At 39.1% G+C, this 21,212-nt stretch overlaps 1 protein-coding gene across 11 annotated transcripts in view; it reads left to right on the forward strand.

Annotated features, from left to right (window-relative positions):
• Positions 1-21,212, forward strand: part of map2 (microtubule-associated protein 2) — a 92,802-nt gene that overhangs the window by 37,406 nt on the left and 34,184 nt on the right. For 10 of the 11 annotated variants that reach the window (XM_051403924.1, XM_051403931.1, XM_051403927.1 and 7 more), the window contains 2 exons: positions 5,853-5,991; positions 15,628-15,895. In XM_051403924.1, coding sequence (XP_051259884.1) covers positions 15,685-15,895 — 211 coding nt within the window. In that variant the 5' untranslated portion in view covers positions 5,853-5,991; positions 15,628-15,684. Of the gene's footprint in view, positions 1-5,852; positions 5,992-15,627; positions 15,896-19,923; positions 20,121-21,212 lie in introns of those variants that run through there. The other variant, XM_051403934.1, reaches the window with a different exon arrangement.

Below are 21,212 nucleotides of genomic sequence, written 5' to 3' on the forward strand. Positions count from 1 at the left end.
GTCTCATACATACATCTCAAACATCTTTCTCTCTAGTGTGTGTGTGTGTGTGTGTGTGTGTGTGTGTGTGTGTGTGTGTGTGTGTGTGTGTGTGTGTGTGTGTGCGCGCTTATAGATACATCTTATTTGTGAGTTAGTTGTCAAACACATCACATCTGCTGTTATGTCACTGACAGGGTGTGAATCACCAATAGTTGAAACCTCAAGATTATTATTTTATTATACATTTGAAATGATAAAGATTATTAAAAAGCAGTTGATCCTTACATCTGAGAAGCTGTAACCATAAATAATAAAAAATAATAAATTTTCTACCGATCAACTAGTTGATTAATCAATTAATTATTTTTTAACTGTTGGGTAGTTTTATTTATAACAAAACATCATATTTTATATGTTCCTCATAAAGTAAAAAGTATAATATTTCTGTCTAAAAAGAAAGTTGTACAAGTACAGTACTAGAATGAATGGAGTTAGTTACCTTCTACCACTGGATTTATGTTTAGTTAAAGTTTACTAAATTAAAATAATGGATCAGTTATAAAATACTCCTTAAAGGTTTCTTTTTAATACATTTGGGTTTATTAAAGTTCAGGTTATCATTTTCTGTCTCTGTATCTGTGTAAGTAGGCAACAGCTAACATGTTGCATTAACAACTTAATAAGGTGATACTATGTCTGTGTTGTGTTGTTATCTTGTTCTGCTGCCCCCAAGTGGCCAAAAGCAAGTTTCGTATTAATATGAAATATTCCATTTATTGAATAATGTTGTTTTATTGTGTCCCACCTAATTCCAAAAACATCAACACTGTTAACAGGAATAAATAAGCATTAAAATAATTAGTACTATCAATATAAAGGTTGGTTCTATGATCATTCACAGGGGAATGGATTCAGCCTCTTGCTAACCAATAACAAAAAGGACCTTGCTGGTACTTCACACGGTACCCATCAGTCTTACAACCACACTAGCTGTGATATACACTTGGTAGTTGAAAGTTACAAAAAGTAAGTCAGTGGACCTAAATAATAATATAGTTTTTGTTTTGTAAAAGTCATATGTGTTTATGTTAAATCCAGTGTTTAGTTAAGATACGTCTGTTCTGCTGGTGGAAGAGAGAAATAACTAATTCTTTGTTTCCATCTTCACCTATTAACTTAATGGAAAAAGGTATAATCTCTGGCAATGTCACTGTCCAATTCATTTGAGTCAGTATTTATTGACTGCTTATTTCTTTTTGGTTACTGAAGTTTTGTAAAAAAGAAGCAGTTGTAGGGAAAACGTGAAAAATGCTAAAACTAAGCTAAGAGAATGTTTTGCAGAATGGAGAAAGACAGCATACACAATTCTTAACAGTAGGTTATTATTTTCTCTCTGTTGCTTTAGGATATGGAAGTGAAGGTTGTTTCTTACAATATGGAGTGAAAAACAGAAATGACTGTCTGAATGAATCAGTCTGCAGTAAATTGTGTTGTTACCAAACTATTTTCACCTGCTATACAATGCAAAGGACTCTACTGAGGGTCACAGCCAGTGAAAAGTTACTAATTTCCGTTTTACACAAGACAAATTTTTATTTTATTCAGATAGTTCACATTATAGAATTTTCTGTCAAAGGATTTACTGCTATATGCTTGTGTAATAAAAGCTGTCGTCAGCTTTATTCTCCAACCTTTCCACTGCTGAAATTGGATGAAATTGTAATATACCACTAATGGTGGAAGTGTACCATGATATTGGTATGCCAAGGTTGTGCAGTATAAAGAATTAGTCTATATTATAATAGTGGACCTTGGTATAGCATGGTTTTAAACATATTGTATTATCATGATGGTATCAGAACAGTTTTGCCATTATATTTTTTAACTATTTTGGGATTTAACTGCAACAAAAATCAGCAAAGTAATAAATAAATTAGGGTAAAAATGATAATGTACAACAAAGTGTCCTGATGTGCCAAATGTGGTTTCTGTTGGAGATTTTTTAAGCCAACACTCTCATTTCAAGAACTGAATGGACAGACTTTTTTACTAATTAAACCTGAATACAGTTACATTTTCATTCAAGTGAACACTGAGAGAATTCCTGGATATGGATCTGGATATCTCTGTAATGATTAAAGAAACAGAAATAACAGTAGAGTTGATCTATTTTTTGGTTCATGGTTGACCACCTGGAAACTCCTCATAGGCTCTTGGCAGTTACCAGTCTACTTTAGACAATTGGTACAAAAGTTAAAAGGACAACCCTGGTGGTCTAAACACACTGTATAATTTTGACCCACGATGCTTCGCAAAGGCTGTAATAACATCATGGACAAATTGGGGAGTGTGGCTGCCAGAGACTGGCCATGGCTCCGGAGCTTTACCAGACCTGATTCTGATTTCTGACTGCTGTCTGCTGCTGTGTCAGCACACCTCAAATTGGTATCTATACAGGCATCCACCAAAGGTTTTCTCAGTAATTTTGTCCCTTTCTATTAATTATAAGTAATTTCACTTCAAGGCATTTAATTTGCATTTTTATTGAAAAGTCTTGACCATTCATAATTAAAGTTACATGGACTGATCATGTAGGGCAGCGAGGTATATCTCACACTGAGCTTTAACACAGCTTCTTTATACAGATTTGTTAACATTATAGTATGTAGTAATCAATGGGTGATCCATTTTTATGACTTTTTAATGCCACATATTTTATAGTCCTATAAAGATGATGTCTTTTTCCATAAAACAGCTTTTCCTCCTGAAAAGGTTTTTTTGAAAGACAGAGTGGTGAATGCTCCATAGAGTACCATTGGTAATATTATAATAAGGTGCAGACCTTGTGCCCGAGGTGTGTTGTCCCCTGGTGTAATTTGCTGTGTGGGAACCAAACTGCATATTTACACAAAGAACATACAGGCCTGTCCAAGCTCTTTGTCTGATGTATGACTCACTTGTGACCCTCAGCTGTTGTCGAACCATGGCAAAGAATAAAAATGCGTCTTCTGCTTATCTTAAGATTGTTGGTTTCTAAGCTCTAAGGCTTGCGCTCACAACACAGGCTGGCTCAATTCGGTCACTTTGTTCTTTCTTTTTTTTGTAACAAATTTGTATTGGTTTTCAACAGAAACACAAGTTATAAATTTTGCCATCATGTCAGTAACAGAGATAGATAAAAGAAAAGAAAAGAAAAGAAAAAAATATATATATATATAGCCATCCATCTATTCTTAGCAGGAAAATGTCCCAGTCTACTTCTCCCCCTTCACCTTCACAGTATATATAGGAGCCTCTCTCCATATTGCTCTGCATACACACACATTGTCCATTAGTGTAGCCATAGTAACAACAGCACCAATATTCTACAAAAGTAAGCAGTGATACATCAAGCGAGGTTAAAACATTTAAAAAAAGAAAAAAGGTAAAATGACAGTATTTAAGAACCACAAGAGAAGAAACTTACGGATTTATCCCAGGTGGGTGTGGCCATTTTAGGGACAACTGGCCCCTCATCACTAGCCGAGTCAAATCCTCAGGTAGGTAGTTAAGCAGAGGAGCCCACATTTCATTGAAAGACCTCTCGTTACCCTTCGCAACTGCACTAAGTCTTTCATGGGGGAGGACCCTGAATATTTCCCTATACCATAATGTGACAGTAGGTGGTTTATCATTGATCCAATTAATTAAAATCAATTTTCTAGCCAATAATAGCAATTTGTTGCATAATTTGAACTTTAAATGGGTTAGAGTCACCTCTCTTGAGGGGAGGCCGAGAATAAAAAGGCCTGGGTCCCTCTTAACTTTTGCATGAAAGATGTAACCATTCCCACAGGAATCAAGCGTGGCATGCCCAGTTGTAAAGAATTATGTTCGGCAGGCCCAAGCCTCCCCTGTCGGAGGGCAGCTGTAGTGTTTTCATTTTCTGTCTTGGTCTCTTGCCGTGCCATATGAATCTAGAGAATGCTCTCTCTATATCAAGAGCAACCTTCTTGGAGATCCATAAGGGTAGCATTTGTAAGGGATATAATAACCTGGGGAATACATTCATTTTAATTAAGCTAATGCGCCCCATAAGGGATAGGGGGAAATCGTGCCATCTATCTAAGTCCTTCTTTATTTTAGTTGCTGTGGGAGAGAAGTTTAGCTTCCATAGCTCCGTCAAGTTTGGTGAAACTTTTATCCCAAGGTAGGTGAAGCCTGTGGGAGACAGTTTGAAGGGACAGTTGGTAGATGAAGACGGATCAGCCGGACTACCCAATGGCATGGCCTCTGATTTTCCATAGTTGATCTTGTAGCCTGTGAAGGAGCTGAACTCCTGAATAATAGAGAGAATAGTTGGTATTGATACGTCAGGTTTTGTCAGAAACAACAGGTTGTCATCGGCATAAAGTGCTATTTTATGAACTGTTCCTCCTACTGTCATGCCATGCACGTCTTTGTGTTGCCTAATTACCTTCGGCCAGGGGCTCAAGTGCCAGCGCAAAGAGCAGCGGAGACAGGGGGCAGCCCTGTCTCGTCCCCCTACACAGTGGGAAAGGCGATGACTATGTGCAATTAGTTACAACGCAGGCCTGTGGAGAGTTGTAGAGTATCCTAATCCATTTGAGAATTCCCCTCCCAGCCCAGACCTCTCCAGTGCATCAAATATATATTCCCACTCTACCCTATCGAACGCCTTTTCTGCGTCTAAAGATACAGCAAGTCCTCTATAATTTGTCTGACTTGACTTTGTTCTTTCTATTCTCTGTCAAGTACGACACCAGAATGTTAAAATGGTTCTTGATAACAGGGAAAACTTAAATAAGATTCTCTAGTTGCCACAGTTCTTGCATTAAAAGTATAGCTATTGATTCAGCATTTGTCAAAGAAAATGCACTTAAGAGAAAAAGATTCATCATGAGTGGTATTTGTTGTCTTCAAAGACATATTTTGTTACATTTATGTGCCCTGTTCTCCAAAAAAAGACATGCTGCCACCATGCCATGCCTACTGATGTCAGATGAGGGCAAAAGGGTGCAGAAGATTTATTTATTATTATTTAATTTTTTTACTTCATCCAGAACCAGGATAACTGTTTCTCCCTCTTTCCTGTGTATTTTTAGCAACGCAAAACAAAAACAAAAACTGACATTATTAAATTTGCAGCTTGATAAAAGGTTTTGTCACCATGAAAATAATTAAATCATTGTCATTTATTTCAATGATAGTTGTATCTCTGCCATTACAATATAGGCTCTACACTTACTGTCTGAACCACGAGTCCATGCATTAGCTGATTGCTTTGGACAAGACACAGCGGTAATGACAAAAGGAATTAAAGTATGCAAATACAGGCTAAAGACAATTATTCAAATCAAACATCTTCTCTTCAAAATTGCTGGAGGAAAATGAGATTACGTCTTCTGGCAAAAGTAGAGATGAAAATGACTTTTATACACTTCTCAGGAAAACCTGTAAACAGTAGACAAGTGTCTGTATCTGTCTGAGTGTCTCTGTACCCATTCTATGCACTAATTGAAATGTTAAGATGCATCAGACTAATTTGCTTAAAAGCACTTGCTTGATATTTGTTGTGTATGGCTCTTATTGTTTTACATATTGGCATTCATCTGTGTGGACTAAGTCACAGAAAGTCTTAAAACAAAATGAACTAGTTTTTTCTTCAATTCCTGTTTCTCTACTCTTATTTCTGAAATTGCCTTATTATTACAAAAATGTTTTTCTATCTGTGTGATGTGCTGCTTTTTTGTTGACCAGAGTAAAAGCATTGATAATGTCCAGACTAATGTGGATGTGTAGAAATACACGTCAATTAAAAAAATAAAAATAGAAAGATGATAATTGATGCACTTTTTCATATTCCCCAGGTGTGACAAGGAGGCTGCCCCCCGTTGGATTTCAGTATTCCTCTGACAATCTTGACGTCAAACGTGATTTGGAGATTTGGAGAGAAGACAACGTTTTTTGTAGCTTGACTTATCAGCCAGTCCCAGACCACCTATTCAGGTAAGGATACCTGACATATATGGTCCCAAATGGGATGATATAATTTATGCCAGAAGATCCAGTTTACAGTAGCAACACAAGCTGTTGACAAATGCATCTCCAGGAAAAACTGCTGACATATTTAGGTGTTTTATGTATGCGTTATCTCTCTCCCCCAAAAGGCAAATTAAATAAAACCTAAAATAATGCAGCTATACAGCGTACACATCCTACAGCTAATAAACTACATGGGAAGGAAGGACATGCATGTAGTTCTGGCCAGGCTCCTGGTTTAACCAGAAGAGCCTTAAAAAATATTGCTGGCAATATAATAACGAGAAAGAAAGCATTATTGTGCACCACGATTGTTGTGGCAGCTCGCCATACATGAATGAATGAAGCCAAAACCAGCCAATACCTCATACAGCATTATTGTAAGCCGGTTCAGAACCACATTCATTTCTCCTAAACATTTGAGATGTGGTGAATACCTGTCAGAAAGAGAAAAAGGAACATTTACAACAAGAGACAGAGAGAGACAGAAAGAATGCCTGTTACCTCCGCAGATGAAATGGCTGTGTGGGTGGATGTACATGTGAGTGCAGGCTGCTAGGAGCTGTGAGTGGGAAGTTGGTACTGAGTGGGAAGAGAAGAGCTGCTTTAGTGAGACGATCAGCACCGAGGCCTGCTAAAAGGCAGTCACGCTTTCGTGGCTTCTCTTTGTTTTCTGCACTTGTACAAATGTAGTGAGGCTGGTGATGGATGGTGGATAAGAGAGTTTTATGTGTGCCTGCCACCGTCTATATATGTGAGGGTCAGTAGATGCTTTTCCTTCCTATTATTTTCACGTAAAATCGTGATGTATCTACTGTAGTTACAAGACATGGAATAGAGTGAATAGACCGGACAGACACTGTGGTCAAAACATGTATAAAAGGAAAGAAAGAAAACCTTACAATTTAGGAAACTAATACAAGTAGTCCTGAAAAAGCTATTTGATTGTGTGGCCGATTCACATTTGTGTGAATATCATGAAAAAATACGGCTGTCGCTGATTTTCTGAAGATCTTTCAATATATTTGATCAACTTCCTGTTAAATGATGACCAAAATGAATCTGAATGTGTCAGAAACAACCAGAACATGTGTATAGCATCACACAAGTCTCGTTCAAAACATGGAACAAATAAGTTGTTGATGCAATGGATGATTTATAACATTATTTACAAATAAATAACTTGCTCCAAACTCACTCTACTCCCTTCACGCCTCTCTTGTCCCTGCCTGAACCGGCTGTGTCTAGCTCTGGTTGGAGCCACTGTAAATCACCTGGCCCCCAATGGTGTCGGACGCTGTGTTCGGTCCTGGCCGTGGTCTCTGGGAGGCTGAGGAGCCTGACTCCATTTCCCACTTGCCCTACTCTTGCTGTGCTGCTCTCCGGCAGTCCAAAGCTCCCGTGCGAGGTGTAAACAAACCTCCCTCGCAGTCCGGGCACAGTCAGCTAATAAGACCACTAGTGAGCTAGTTGCAGCATCTGGTACAGTTACAAGAGAAAAGGTTCGTGTTGCAACAATCCCCTGATACTTTTGTCCCGGTGACAAGGGGCATCTCCCGTTTGACAGAAAAAAATCCTCTCGTTTCATGTATTAATTTCAGGAAGGTTAGTCTCCTCATTGCTTCACAGATTTGGTGTTTTTCTACTGCCGAAATTCTGTATTTAATACAACAAATTTTTCATCAAAAAAAACATTTGCAATTTCCTTTTTAGATGTTTTTATTCATGTTTGGAAACTCACCTAGTAAAAAATGCTGTGTTCTCTCCATGTTCATAATTCCAAGATATTACTGGGTGTTTAAACAAATGGCCAATGCTGTTGTTTTTTCTGATGAGAACCATCATGTGAAACATGAAGCAACTGGTGTCTTTCTGTGTTGTACCCTCTCCTTTTTATCAGTACATAGGTTTAAGACCCATCCAGTTCTAATAACATAATTCCTGGATTGAAGCTGCTAAGAGGCATTATTTTATGCTGTTCAACAGCTCTTTACTTTCATGTCAAAAAATCACAAATGTGCATATTTCTTCGATAAAAAGCCTTTGAAGCCGCATTTACCTTACACCTTCACTATAGCTCTCCACTGACAGTTGCTCTAATAAGCTCATCTTTTGACAGAATCTTAAAGCATGCATGATGTGGGTTTCCTTTCAGGTTTTATAAAAAGACCCAGCATGGTAAAGATGATGAGTAAAAACTACACTGATGAAGATTATCAACCCTATTAGATAATTTTGTCTTGAATGTTTTACTGTGAAGAACAGTGTTTGGCAGTAATTCATTACTTGTAATAATATTACAGTAATAATATTTCCCCCCCAGTAACTTGTAGTGTAACTAATTACTGATCAATTTCAGTAATAATATTACAGTTACCCCACCAAAAAACTATTAGTTACATCATTACTTTTGTTGTCACCCCCTACTGATTTGAAATCCAACAAACCAATCACATCTTTGGATTCATGTTTGTAATCGTGGAGCAAACTAGTTTGGAAGATAGAAACGCTTACATTCAGAGGCTGGAAATATTCCCATTACTTTGATTTTAACAAATAATTTAATCGTTGGAAGTCTAAATTTTGGGGAGAAGGGACACCATTACCATTTTTGTGGGGACTAGCAGAAAAGTGATATAACTAGTAGCATAACTAATTACTGTTGGCAGGTAGTAATAAGTAAAGTAATAATATTACTTTTGAAAAGATTAATGAGTTAAATTTAGTTACTAGCCCAACACTGGTGAAGAACTACTGACAAAGAACAAATGTAGTAGAGACCCTGTACATACAGTGTAAGGATACAGTTACCTGACCCTTAACTACTTTGGCTTCAGCTTCTAGCTGAAACAGTTAATGGATAAAATTTGACAATTTTGGAAAATATGTTTAGTTGCTTTCTTGCCGAGATTTAGATGCCTGTACAGTAAATATGTAGCTGGAGCCAGCAGCTGGATATTTTAGCTTAGCATAATAACTGAAAACTGGGAATTCATTCTCGATCTTAATCAATACAAAAATCACAAATGAAGTGTAAAATTGACAGCTTGCCATTTTACTGGAGGTGATGTGCCAGATTATTTCTTGTTCGGGACCAGTTGCCAGGCAACCAGCGAAGACATAACGGAATTGTTGCTTTTACACTTTGGTTTTTGTACATTTCCCGTGTTTATACTAAACTAATACTAAAGCCAGAAATGTATTGTACAGACATGAGCGTCATATCAATCTTTTCGACTTACTCTCCAAGAAAGCAAATAAGCTAAATTCCCAAACCTATTCCTTTAAACATTCACTTGCTTTTAAATATATGCATGTCTGCACAGATTTACAAACATGCAACTTTACACATGTGCAAGCATGCACTCATACTGTACATATATGTACAGTAGACACACACACACACTTAGAGGAACTACATCTTGCACCCCTAAGCTCCTCTCCTGCTCTCTGGCTCCTGCAGTGAGACGGCCCTGAGAGGAGAGCCCTGCAATGCAGCATCTGTGTGACTCACACACACATACACACACACACACACACACACACACACACAGAGTGAGATGGTGGCGCGTGAAAGTGCTCAGCTCGTAGGAGGGAGATGAGGAGAGAAAGAGAGAGAGAGCAGAGTGAGGGGAAAGCTGAAGCCTGATGAGAGGCGTAGGAGGAGGAGGACGAGTGAGTAGGAGGAACAGCGATTGGAGGAGGTGGAGGAAGGTGAAGAGGGAAGAAGAAATAACGGGTGGGAGGAAGATTTATAGGTGAAAGGATGCTAAGAAGTCAGACAAAAGAAGAGAAGAAGAAGCAGATAAGAGCCATGGAAATGACAAATGGACTACTTAATTAACTCGGTGATTACCTTGTCTGGGCAGAACTTTTATGGCTGATGCGTTCACAGACAGTTTATCACTCCTGCTTCATCTCTTTAAGCTGGACACACATTGTGATACAAGCTTGAATTGACAGGGGAACATTTGTCTTCAAATGATCAGCTATCAAGTTAATCTTCACAAAACTTTTGATTGCTGTATGATGTCATCATTAGATTTTGCTTTGCTAATTGCTATTTTTGTTGTGGGGCGATGTTTTGTAGGAATGGCCTGTAATTAGCCTTCAGTTTGCTGATATCTGCAAGCTTCTTGCTTGATAATTTGTTGAGCTAAGCTAATTCACATTGGTCTCCCAAAACAGCACTCAACAGTAATGCGACAACACAATTAACAGAAGACACTGTGTTCAGTCAGTGAGTTGTAACTTTCACGTAACACATCAACCTCTCTCAGTCTGCAGAAACAATACACTTATTTTTGGCACTACTGGCTGTTTTGAAATTAAATTAAGGTTAAGAATTTGTCGTTACTTTTTCAGCCTCTTCTGGTTTCAAGGTTCAAGAGGAATTTTGACCATTTGTATTTCCACTTCACCCAGCACTAGCTCTTTGACTGTGGGCTGGTAAAAGCTATGGTGGTGAGGAATAGACATTTTTAGCCTCTGAAAAAAGATACAATTGTACTTCAACAAGCTCTTCTTGCTATGTGACAAGTGAAAAGTGCCAAATCAAAATTTAAAATTTTACAGTCCATCTCTTAATGGACTATATTTATGTTTCCGCCAGACAGCCCACCTGCTATTTTAAGGCCATGGGAAAGGCTATGTGGAGCAATGTGTGTGTGTGTGTGTGTGTGTGTGTGTGTGTGTGTGTGTGTGTGTGTGTGTGTGTGTGTGTTCTGTTTCGACTCTTTAATAGTGTGTCCTTGCCAGTATTTCTTCCTTCTATTGACTGAACATCTGTTATTTTCTATGGCTCGTGACTCACTGGGAAAATTCGATTGGAAAAAATGATAGACATGTTTCCCTCCCTTGACAATTACTGTCAAGGTGCCCTTCAGCAAGGCATTAAACCCTCTCTCAGTGGACACCAATAAAACACTGTGGTTATACTTTACAGTTTTAATGTGTGGTTTTATCTGAATGTGAAGCAGGTAGTTGCTGGAAGTCGTCGTGATGTTCTTTCCTTTCATAAATCAGGGTTTTACAGAAACAAAAGAAAGAAAAATATAGTTTTCCTTTGTAAGGATTTGCTCAACTTGCTCAGCTCAACTCACAAATCCAAGACAGCAAAATTTGAATGTCTGTGGTCTATAGTCTCTTTCTCTGGATAACCTCCTGAGGCCACAGTTTTTAGCAAGACAGAGTCAGTGGAGGAAAAGTACCCTGAGTGGTCTAGAAAGTGAAGAAAATTACCCCCTGCAGCATATGTAGAAGGTTTTCAGGTTTCTCATACAAAAGTCTTTTTTCAACAATACTGCACTAGAGCCTTGCATAAGGGTAAACAACATCCACTGTGTACTGGATAATGCAACTTGTCACTGCTGATTCAATCCTGGGAAATGATCAGCGTGCCAGTATGCAGGTGAGAGGAGCAGAGATATTGAACTTGTATACTCAGCCTTTCTTTGCACTTGTAACACTTGCAGGACTTGTTACTGAAACTGAAAATGTAGAGGCACACATTGCCTTAGTTTGAATGTATTATTCATGTGCACTGTAAAAAAAATCCCAAATCCAAATGTAAACCAACAATCACTGTTTGTACTGTAGGGTAGGGTTGGGTGATATGTTAATAATCGCAGATTGCCGATATATTCGCACATGCGCGTATGCTGTGCCAGCAACAAGATTCATTCATGCAAACAGCAGTATCAGTTTGTCTAAAACAACACAGAAAAGCTCAGAAAAAAAGTGCATATTTCATTATTTTACAGGAGAAAATGAAAATACTGGGGGAAAAATCCTCTCACATCAGCAGGCTTGGTATCACAGTTGTTTACTACTTAATAAAAATAAATCAGTGGTTGTAGTCTGGTGGTAGATTTGGTATGCTGCTACTGTAACTCCTTAATGAGTTACAAGTTACTATCCACAATGTCCAGTAGCAGCAGTGTCCAGCTCTGCTCTGCTCGCTATTCAACTCCATTCTTCCCTGGCTCAGAGAGTGAGCATATCAGCATCAGCCATCCCTCTGGCAAAGTGCCACAGGCTTTTTGCCAAGTGCAACAGACCTGCTGTCCACTGAGACACTCCACGTCTAACTCTATCAAATCACCATCTCATACAGTCTCACTCCTCACTGGACACAATGCCTTGAGGACAGTATATTATCTGGACAATATATATTGTCTAGTATCCGGTGATCTACAATTTTGTGCTCTTCACTTGTCTCCATCATTTCCTCTCTAAACTGATCTTGACAAGAATTTCTTTTTTTTAAGTTTCTTTCTCTTCTGCTCTGTTATCAACCCTCTACACTCTCTTCACTAGGTTTGCTCTTGTGTGCTTGACATTCTCTGCTCCTCATACTCACATTTTACATCATACCCTAAACCAGAATTTTGTTTTAGAATACAGAGCAAATGCATGGCATGTAGATTAGTAGCGACTGTACTGCAATGCAGCCCCAGTTTGTTTCAGGCTAATGAGGAAGGCGTAGTTTCACACGATAATGTTGCCTAATGCCTCTCTAATCTCTAAACCCAGCATGCTGAGTTTTCATAATGCTTAGTAATGGCCCCAATTGTCTTCTTTCAAGCTTTAACCCAGTAGGTGGAGCTGTTTCTTCCACACATGCAGCATACTCTTCCTCATGAACATATGGGCCATACAATTAATAGTGTCATCAGCAGCTCAGCAGTCCTCCAGGAATCCATGCCACACTTCCTTCCCTCCTCATGAACCACCACTGACACCCTGAGCCTGGCCACTAGTCAGGATGATCTTGTTGGATTTTGGATTTCAGCCACAAAGCCTCAAAGTGACCTTCATCATCAGACAGACAGCACTGAGACATAGCGTCAGGACAGCAGTCTCATCTTTGTATTTTATGACTCTTTTAATACTGAGAGTGCTCTTCAATGGAAGCTCGAGCAGGGACACAGTAGTGTAACAAGCAACAGAAGGGACAGTGACAGTTAAGAGGTGATGCAAAATATACCGCTGTGGTTTTTGGACTTAGACAGAGTGGGCATTTTATGAGGAGACTGTGCAGTTCAGTGTGCTGTGGAGACTCTGTAGAGGCTTCATTCATACTGATGTCCCCTTCAGAGCTGAGTCATGCAAAGCTCCATTGACTCCTGAATCTGATCCATTTAGGCTGCAAGGGCTTACAGCCACCATATTCTACTCAGTTCTATTCCATTCTTTCAGTCTGTTTAATGCTATTCTGCTCCTCTGTGCTCTATCTTTGTGGTATTCTATACCGGTGGTTCTCAAGCTTTTTTGTGTGATGTAACCCCAAAGACCTGTCAGTTGAGCTTATTGATGCCACCCAACATTTTCCTTGTTATTTAACAATTATTAAAACGAATTTATTAATTATATAAAAGTGAATATTGTTTTTTTCAGTCATGTAATTGTCAAAGTTTAGGCTTTACCACAGTAGTTGAAAAGGGATGTCAGTGTTGGTTAGTCGTTCTGTGGGTCAGTTGGTAGTTCACTATGACTACTATTGGATGGAGATTCATGGTTTGTAGAGGATGAATCCCACTGACTTTGGTGATCACCTGACTTTTACTTTAGCACCACCCACCATAAACATGACATTTTAGTTTTTTTGTGAACTTCTGTTGGCTGGGTTGCTGTGAAAGAACAGAAAAGATTTTCCTTTTCCCTACAGGATGAATTGCGTTGGCGATCCCCTGATTCTTCCTTTAATGCCCACATCAAGTCAATATGTTTTGTTCCAATACTATCATTTAGCTCAAGTACAGCTAAACAGAGTGTGGCTGTGGATTCTTAATCTTGCTACTTGGAGTGGCACAACCTGGAGCTAAAAGTAATGGATAAATTATCCATTACTTTTAGCTATCTTCTCTGCACATTGCTAACTACTGTTCACCAACACAGCATATAACGTTACAGGTCTTGTGTGTAAGTTTTTGGGGGCTCTATTTGCAGGATATGGCAGACATTAAATATACGTATGTTTGCGTGTCCTGTGCATAGTCTTACTCGGTAGTTAATTGGTTATTGTGACTATAAATATACTGAAGATCACCTTTACACTTATTTTTCAAATACTATTTGTGTTTATTTCCCTCCTAAACACAAATATGTGGAGATATTTTCTTTAAGTCTGGTTGGAAATCTTCTTTTTTATTCTATTATTTTCCATTTTTTTGTATCCTATTCCATTCTGTTTTATTTTCTGTTTAGACTGTGAGCAGTAGCATTGAATAGATTGCAGTGGCTGGTGTTCACTGTAGCATTACGTTGGTCCCAGGCTGCAGTTATTGACTCCTGTTTTCTCCAGCAGACTTCCCCTTCAGTCTCTATGTCTCTCTGGACTGCAGAGTTAAATGACAAATTGCTCCTTCACACATCTCTTTATGCACAACTACACTGGCTGCTCAGCAAAGGCTTAAAGTATCAAAGACCTGCAAAAACCACCAATTCTTTTTTTAAAGCATCTCCTGTCTTGTGAGTGTGCTGGTGGGCTCATCATTGTCTTTTTCTCTCACCAAAGCCACATTAATTTTTAATGTTTGAAGGCCAGCACTGGTGCAGTTATTGGTATAAGACTGAAACTGTAATATATGAAATATCTGCTGATATCAGCATCAATATCTAGAGAGAAAGCGGAACAACATGCAATAAACAATAAAAATAAAAATGGTCAGCAGACTATTATCCACTATTATACTTATCCACTGAAGAGGAGCTGAGCCTGAGTTAAGGATTTCACATACACAACCTTGTGTATTGATCTAATGCTACATCAGACCCATTCATCTGCTTCCCCCACCTTCTCCCCAATATCGTCCAAGAGATCATTGAATCTTACTGCCTGTCCCTGCCTCAGGCGATTATGTGGGTTGATCAATACTTTTCCCTTTTTGCTTCTGGTTGATCTCCTCTCCATGCTGTTCTGATCAATTATCTGCGCTCAGCATGGTACTTCATATACAGGAAAGCCCTACAGTGGTTTTGACAGTTCTGGTTAACATTGGAAATACTTGTTGTAGAGATCGCGTTCCAAGTCTTTGAATTGTGGCATTTTCTGTTTTTGGAATATTTGCTGTTAGATTATCAGATACAATTGGAGAGTGTGCCGCAAAGGCTACCTGATTCAAACTACTTCTCTGATGTTGGACCCACCTTACAGCCCTACAACCCTGCATGAGTCACACAAATCCAAGGTCTGCTCTGTTCATTTTTCAGCCAGTTGTGATTTCCACCTGGGCCGCTGGCTATATGAGTCATTACACACACAAATCAATAGGGTTTAATCCAGTGGCTGTCACCTGCCCGCTAACATCCAAGGACAGTATTTCACACAAGCACCTACACACAAACTGACACAAGCCCAGATGCACTTTCTGAATTGTTGACAGTGAAGCTCAGTGAAGCTGCAGCAGGGATTATGGATGACAAAAAGAGATTTGTGAATGTGACTGATGTAGTGTGTCCGAGAACCTCCCTTTGGTCTGCACACTGTTAATCCTCCTTTATGTAAGATTGCTAATATTGCATTTAATAACAAAGAAATGCTGAGTTTTGACCATGCTTTGCCTTCTCTCCTCCGTCCTCCATCCCTTCATATCATTTCAGCCAGAAGGAGAGACCCCATCCCTTGCCCACCCTCCCCTGCTGCTAGCTAGCACCAGCATGGCAGACAGTCGACAGCCAGAAGATGGTGCCCCCCAGTGGGACCCATCAGGGGGGCAGGAGCCTGCTGGCACCCATGGAGCCAATGGCTACTCTTCCTCCACCTACAGGACCTGCCAACCGGGTGCCGCCCACATGGCCACGGCCTCCTACTCCGCCAGGGAGAACGGCTTCAATGGAGAGCTAACTGGTGCTCACGCTGTAACTGCAGGTAAGACATGTTTACAATATTTTGATTTTTCTGTTTCATAAGAGGCAAATGTACTTCCATTTAAAATTAAATGCCCCTTGCTTTAAAGATTTGTCTCTGGAAGTGCATCTGACTTAATCAGCAAAAAATGTGATGTGTCTCTTATGGCAAGTGCAGACATGTATATTTACAGTATTACCTTAAATGTGTTGATCAAACCAGGTCAAACATACAAGTCTTGAAGGTAACTGGGAGCCAGTGGATAGTCAGAATCATGGTGCATGAGAAACATATTACTGTAATGTAATGTTTGGTGTTTTAAAAGATGTAAACAAACAGTAAAGAGAAAGTGAGGTCTGTGTGAGTTAGTCAGTAAAAATCAGATTCAGAATCATCAATCACGGTGCAACAACAAGGGAAAATCCCAGTTTAGCCAGCTAAATCTCTTCTGGTCAGTTAATTTTTGTTTTTAATTTTGTGTCCAGAGGTGCTGCCACTATAATGACACAGTAGCGTAATCAATAAGTGATGTGTTTAAATAGAAGTTCTGGTGGTATCAGTCATGGCAAATCAGACAAGCTTATGTTTGTTGCCTTTGAAAGCAGTGCTCACAGTTTGATAATGAAGAGAAAAGTCCACCAGAGTATGCATGCGTTTGTGATTTGGGGTGTGCGTGCGTGCGTGCGTGTTTGTGTATGCATGCTTATGTGTGTGTTGTTGTAGTATGAGTGCATGTGTAAGCTTTGTCTATGAGTTATGACAGTGTTTTTGTGTTATTATGTGTATGTGTGTCCTGTCTCTTGCGTGGGTTTGCAGCACTCCGAATCCTCACTAGAATCACATACTGTTATTAACGGTGCTATAATTAACACATAAAATCTGCCTCTCTACCCCGTAACCCCCCACACCCCACCCTTACTCGCACCCTGGAGACAAGAACAATAATGTACCAATGCTGTAACCATGGAAACGGCTCCCCTACAATTTACTTTGCAAGGGCTTTTGTTCTTTTCGCCTGTAGCTTGCCAAAGACAAGGCCATTTAGCATGTGATGATAAGAGCCCAAATAACCCCCTATCTCCCCTTTAGTAGTGCTTAACTGACACCTGTTTTGATGGACGATAATAAGTATTTTTGATTGTATCTGTCAAATTTCTGAACAACAATGTGCATATGATGATGAGGTGATTACTAATGCTATTAGTGCTTTTGCACATAATACCTTTCTACCCTTCTGCACGTTTGTGTAATTCTTTCTGTTGGCCTACTGTGAGTGTGACCTCGAATGTTTAAACACAATGTGTGGGTAGAAAAACACTCCTATCTCACATGTAACTGTCAGCAGTTATTTCTTCTGAGTGTCCAGGCTCTTTTGTGACACAGAACAGTCACTAAACAAATCACAAGTACTTCAAATGGCCTTTATCCTTATTATTTAGATTGATATATTTAGTGTTTTTTTTATGTTTTATGTGACTAATACTATTATCCTGTGGCGTTCAGGTGGAACCAAAGTCCGTTTTATTTTGAAAAATGAACTTTCAGTCCAAGAAATGTAGTTTGGCATTGTGAACTCGGATTACAAACTAACATTCAGTCAAGAAGAAAAATAATTCAATTAATATGGTTAAAGTCAACTAATTCATTCAAATCATATTTTTTCCCATTTAAAAACTGCATGAATATTTTATATAAATCTATTATTATATATCTATTGGGCCATGACATGCAAATAAATTTGGCTGTGAATATTTTCAAGCAGTCAGTTAGATACTCTGTGTACACGTAAAATGTTCCAGTGTCACCAATTTCAGGTATTAACAAGTATTGAACTCACATTTATTGTTTAATGTTATTAAGCAAACATATATTGGGTCAAAATGTATCTAATGACTATAGTTTGTGAATTAATCTGACTGTCCTGTTTGAGTTGTTTTACTTCTTTCCCTACAAAGCTGCACCAATTTATGTGGAAGGAATAACTGTTAAAATGTCCCATCACATCTTATCAGCATAATTTTTAAAATCAAATGTAACTAACTGCTGCTGAATGCTGCTGAATTTGGTATAAACGATAATGGGAAGTGGGCCATATTTCTGCATTGCTTTACATGCATACAATCAATGATCGTTACAGTTGCAGTTATGGTCGTGTTTCTTGTGTCACGAAAATTATTTTTGACCTGGAATACTTCAACTTCTTAGCATATCAACAAACCTTTTTTTTCTATTTATTCCAGTAGGAGAAGACACATTTCCAGCAAATGCAATCTAAAACACACATTAAATAAAGAACCGGATTATCTGGACAGCTCCCTTCTTAAAGATGAGACTTTTCTATGTTCAGAGCTCTCTAATAAAAATGGGAGGCTATTCCTTTTAGCCAGTGGATCGACATAATTAGCAACTGCCAAGGCCTCATGTGTTCCTCTGGGTCATTATTAGCATGTATCAAAGACACAAAAGCTATAAACAGCCTCCCTCGACATCAAAGTAATGCTCTAAAACTGATATCAACCAGAAAACAGTACTTTTTTCTTCATCAGCAAATTGAACTTACTTACAGTTTATGATATCAATCTTTTCAATGCATCATTTGTCTCAAGAGCTAATCTGTAATAATGATAATGATCACTGTATCAATACATGTTCTCCAATCGTTTGCATGAAAATGACCTCTCAGCAGCTGCATAGCCAAGGCTGTGTTTGTCTGCCGAGCACCTTGTCAGCATACATTAGCATTGCTCCAGAGCAGGGCAGGGTGGGGGTAAGTGGGGCAGAATGGGTGACAGAAGGGCTGATGCTGGCACTCAGTGAGCCTTCTCTCCCTGTGAAAAGCTCTTCAGACTCAACAAGAAGCCATTGAAGCACAAAATTGCCCTCTTGACTTTCCTTTGAGATGAAGTTTAAAAAAAGCCAGTCAACCATGTTGGAGGTGGTCAAGAGAAAGAGACGAAGAGAGGGAGACAGCAAGAAACAGAGTGAGTTAATAGAAATAAAATGAATATAAAAGGTTGTTGAGCTTATTCTAGAGAGTGGTTGGCTTGCATACATCAAGGAAGCCCTTGAGTTTTATGAGGGATATTGCATTGAGCTGACGCAAGTAACTGAGCCTGGTGTCTAGAAGCCTGGACAAGATTTTCTATTGTTAAAGTCCATCCATCTCATCAGCCTAAATCAGTATGTTTGGCTGCAGCAGAGAGGAGATTCAACCAAATGAAGCTCTGGTGTGAAGTATGGACATAAAAAACTGTCGTTGTTAACTGGCTAGTTAGCTGGGCCACAGTGACCCGTAGAGCATCCACACTTCTGGCGGCCGACCCGGCTAACTTCCAGTTTAGCCTTCTTGACTTAACTTGAATGGGGATAAAATTATTTAATCGTGCGGCCCTTCTTGACTAAATGGCAAAATGTTAACGGACAGAATGGATTCAATTTTGATTGTGAATCGAATCATTTAGCAAGGGTTATGACCCTCAAAAAAATGTATCCACTGTTTTGCTGGCGCGTAAAATACACGGCTAGTTTGCATCATGTAACGGGCGCCATTGCTGTAATTACACAGTTTGGCCACTATGTCAAATTGGCTTCAAAGCCTGGCGCTCTTCTTGGGGACTTGAGTTACATCTGATAGCTAATGTTAGCAAAACAGAAGCCTATTTTTCTAGCATTTTGCTAACTTAACATCATGTATTCTGTTAATGTCGCTTTTATCTTTTAACCATCTTCCAAATTTGGATGTCTTTTCAGCATAGACGAGCCCATAGCATATCTAAGTACAGGAACGGGGCGGGGCTTAGGAAGTGTCATATATGTTTTTGCTTCAGTAGGCAAAAATCTGAGCTTTGTTAGATTTACCCTGATTTATGTGCAAGGCAAATATTGGTTTTAATGTTCAGCCACGTCACAGCTGTAATGTACTGGAGGCTGTAGACAGAGAGGCTGAAACAACAACATGCCGTTGGCATCTGAATTACATTGGGACCAAAATCAGTGGCCCACCAGTCTGTTGCTATGGAAACCCCTTGCATTACACATTTTGGGTGCCTTCTGGTATCACACCAAACGGCACTCCTGCTCTCTTCGTGCCCTCTCAGTCCTGCTGTGTGTGTGAGTATGTGTGGTTATGTGTGTATGTGTGTGTGTGTGTTTGTGTGTGGTTATGTGTTGCATTGATTCGGGGCTTCCAGTCGTAGTCTCTGCTCAGAGAGGGAGCGTCCTCAGCTTCAGTCTGCCTGTCATACAGGTAATACATGCTTTTATTTTATTGGGAGAGTTTGTCGGTGTGTACATTATGTTGTTACTTTTGATTATGGATGTAGATACGCAGATATGATGCAGCCGTTCTGTATTTCAGCGCAGCTATTTGTGCATGTGGTTTATTTTACTACCAAAGCCAAAGAAAGGCGGACTGCTATGTCATTTGGCATCACTGTCAGAGAAATGCTGAGACAACCAGTCCAGGCTAGTTGTCATCACTGACAGCTTTGGGGATGCGACAAGGTTGTTTTTTTTTTTTTAACAGTGTATTGCTTTGTGAATATGCATTTCTGTGGATTTGTTCAGAAGACTAGAACTCCATGTTGTCTCATTGAACCCAGTGCCCTCGGTGTTGCGTTTGAATGTCCTTTTATGTCTGTCTAAAAGAGACTGTATTTTGTTTTATCCTCCCAAGGCATGTGCACGAAGCCTCTTAAGAATAACAGTGTGGCAGTTAGGATTTTCCCCCTTTTTTTTAACATTTCGTTTCTTATCTCCACATTCAACCTTTTCACATTTTGCACATTTTTGCCTTATTCTAAAGTCATTTAAATTTATGTTTTCCCTCATAAAGCTACACTCAATACCCCACAATGACAAACTGAAAACAAGATTTTAGAATTTTTGTATTAAAAAGAAAAAACTGAAATGTCACAATGACATAAGACCTATGTCATTGTGACATTTCAGTTTTTTCTACCTATGTCATGGGTAATCAAACCCTTTGCTATGGCACTTGAAATGTAGTTGAGGTGTTTCCCCTTTCTCTTAATCATACATGTTTATACACTTGATGTAAGTCCACCTGTGGTAAATTACATTTATTGGACATTATTTGGAAATGCTAACATCTGTCTAAATAAGGTCTCACCGGTTGAAGGAGCTGCCTGCAGAGCTCAGAAACAGGATTGTACCAAAGCACAGGGCGATAGAAAATTATTTTAAATTCCCCCAAAAATTGTGTGTCAGACATCACATTGTCTGTAACCTCAAGGAAATTGCAATTTTCAGAACACAATGAGTCAGGATCAGTTCTTAACTAGCCACATATTTGTTTTTATTCTCTGACCAACATACA

This window comes from Dicentrarchus labrax, unplaced genomic scaffold (assembly GCF_905237075.1).
Source record: "Dicentrarchus labrax unplaced genomic scaffold, dlabrax2021, whole genome shotgun sequence".
NCBI lineage: Eukaryota > Metazoa > Chordata > Actinopteri > Moronidae > Dicentrarchus > Dicentrarchus labrax.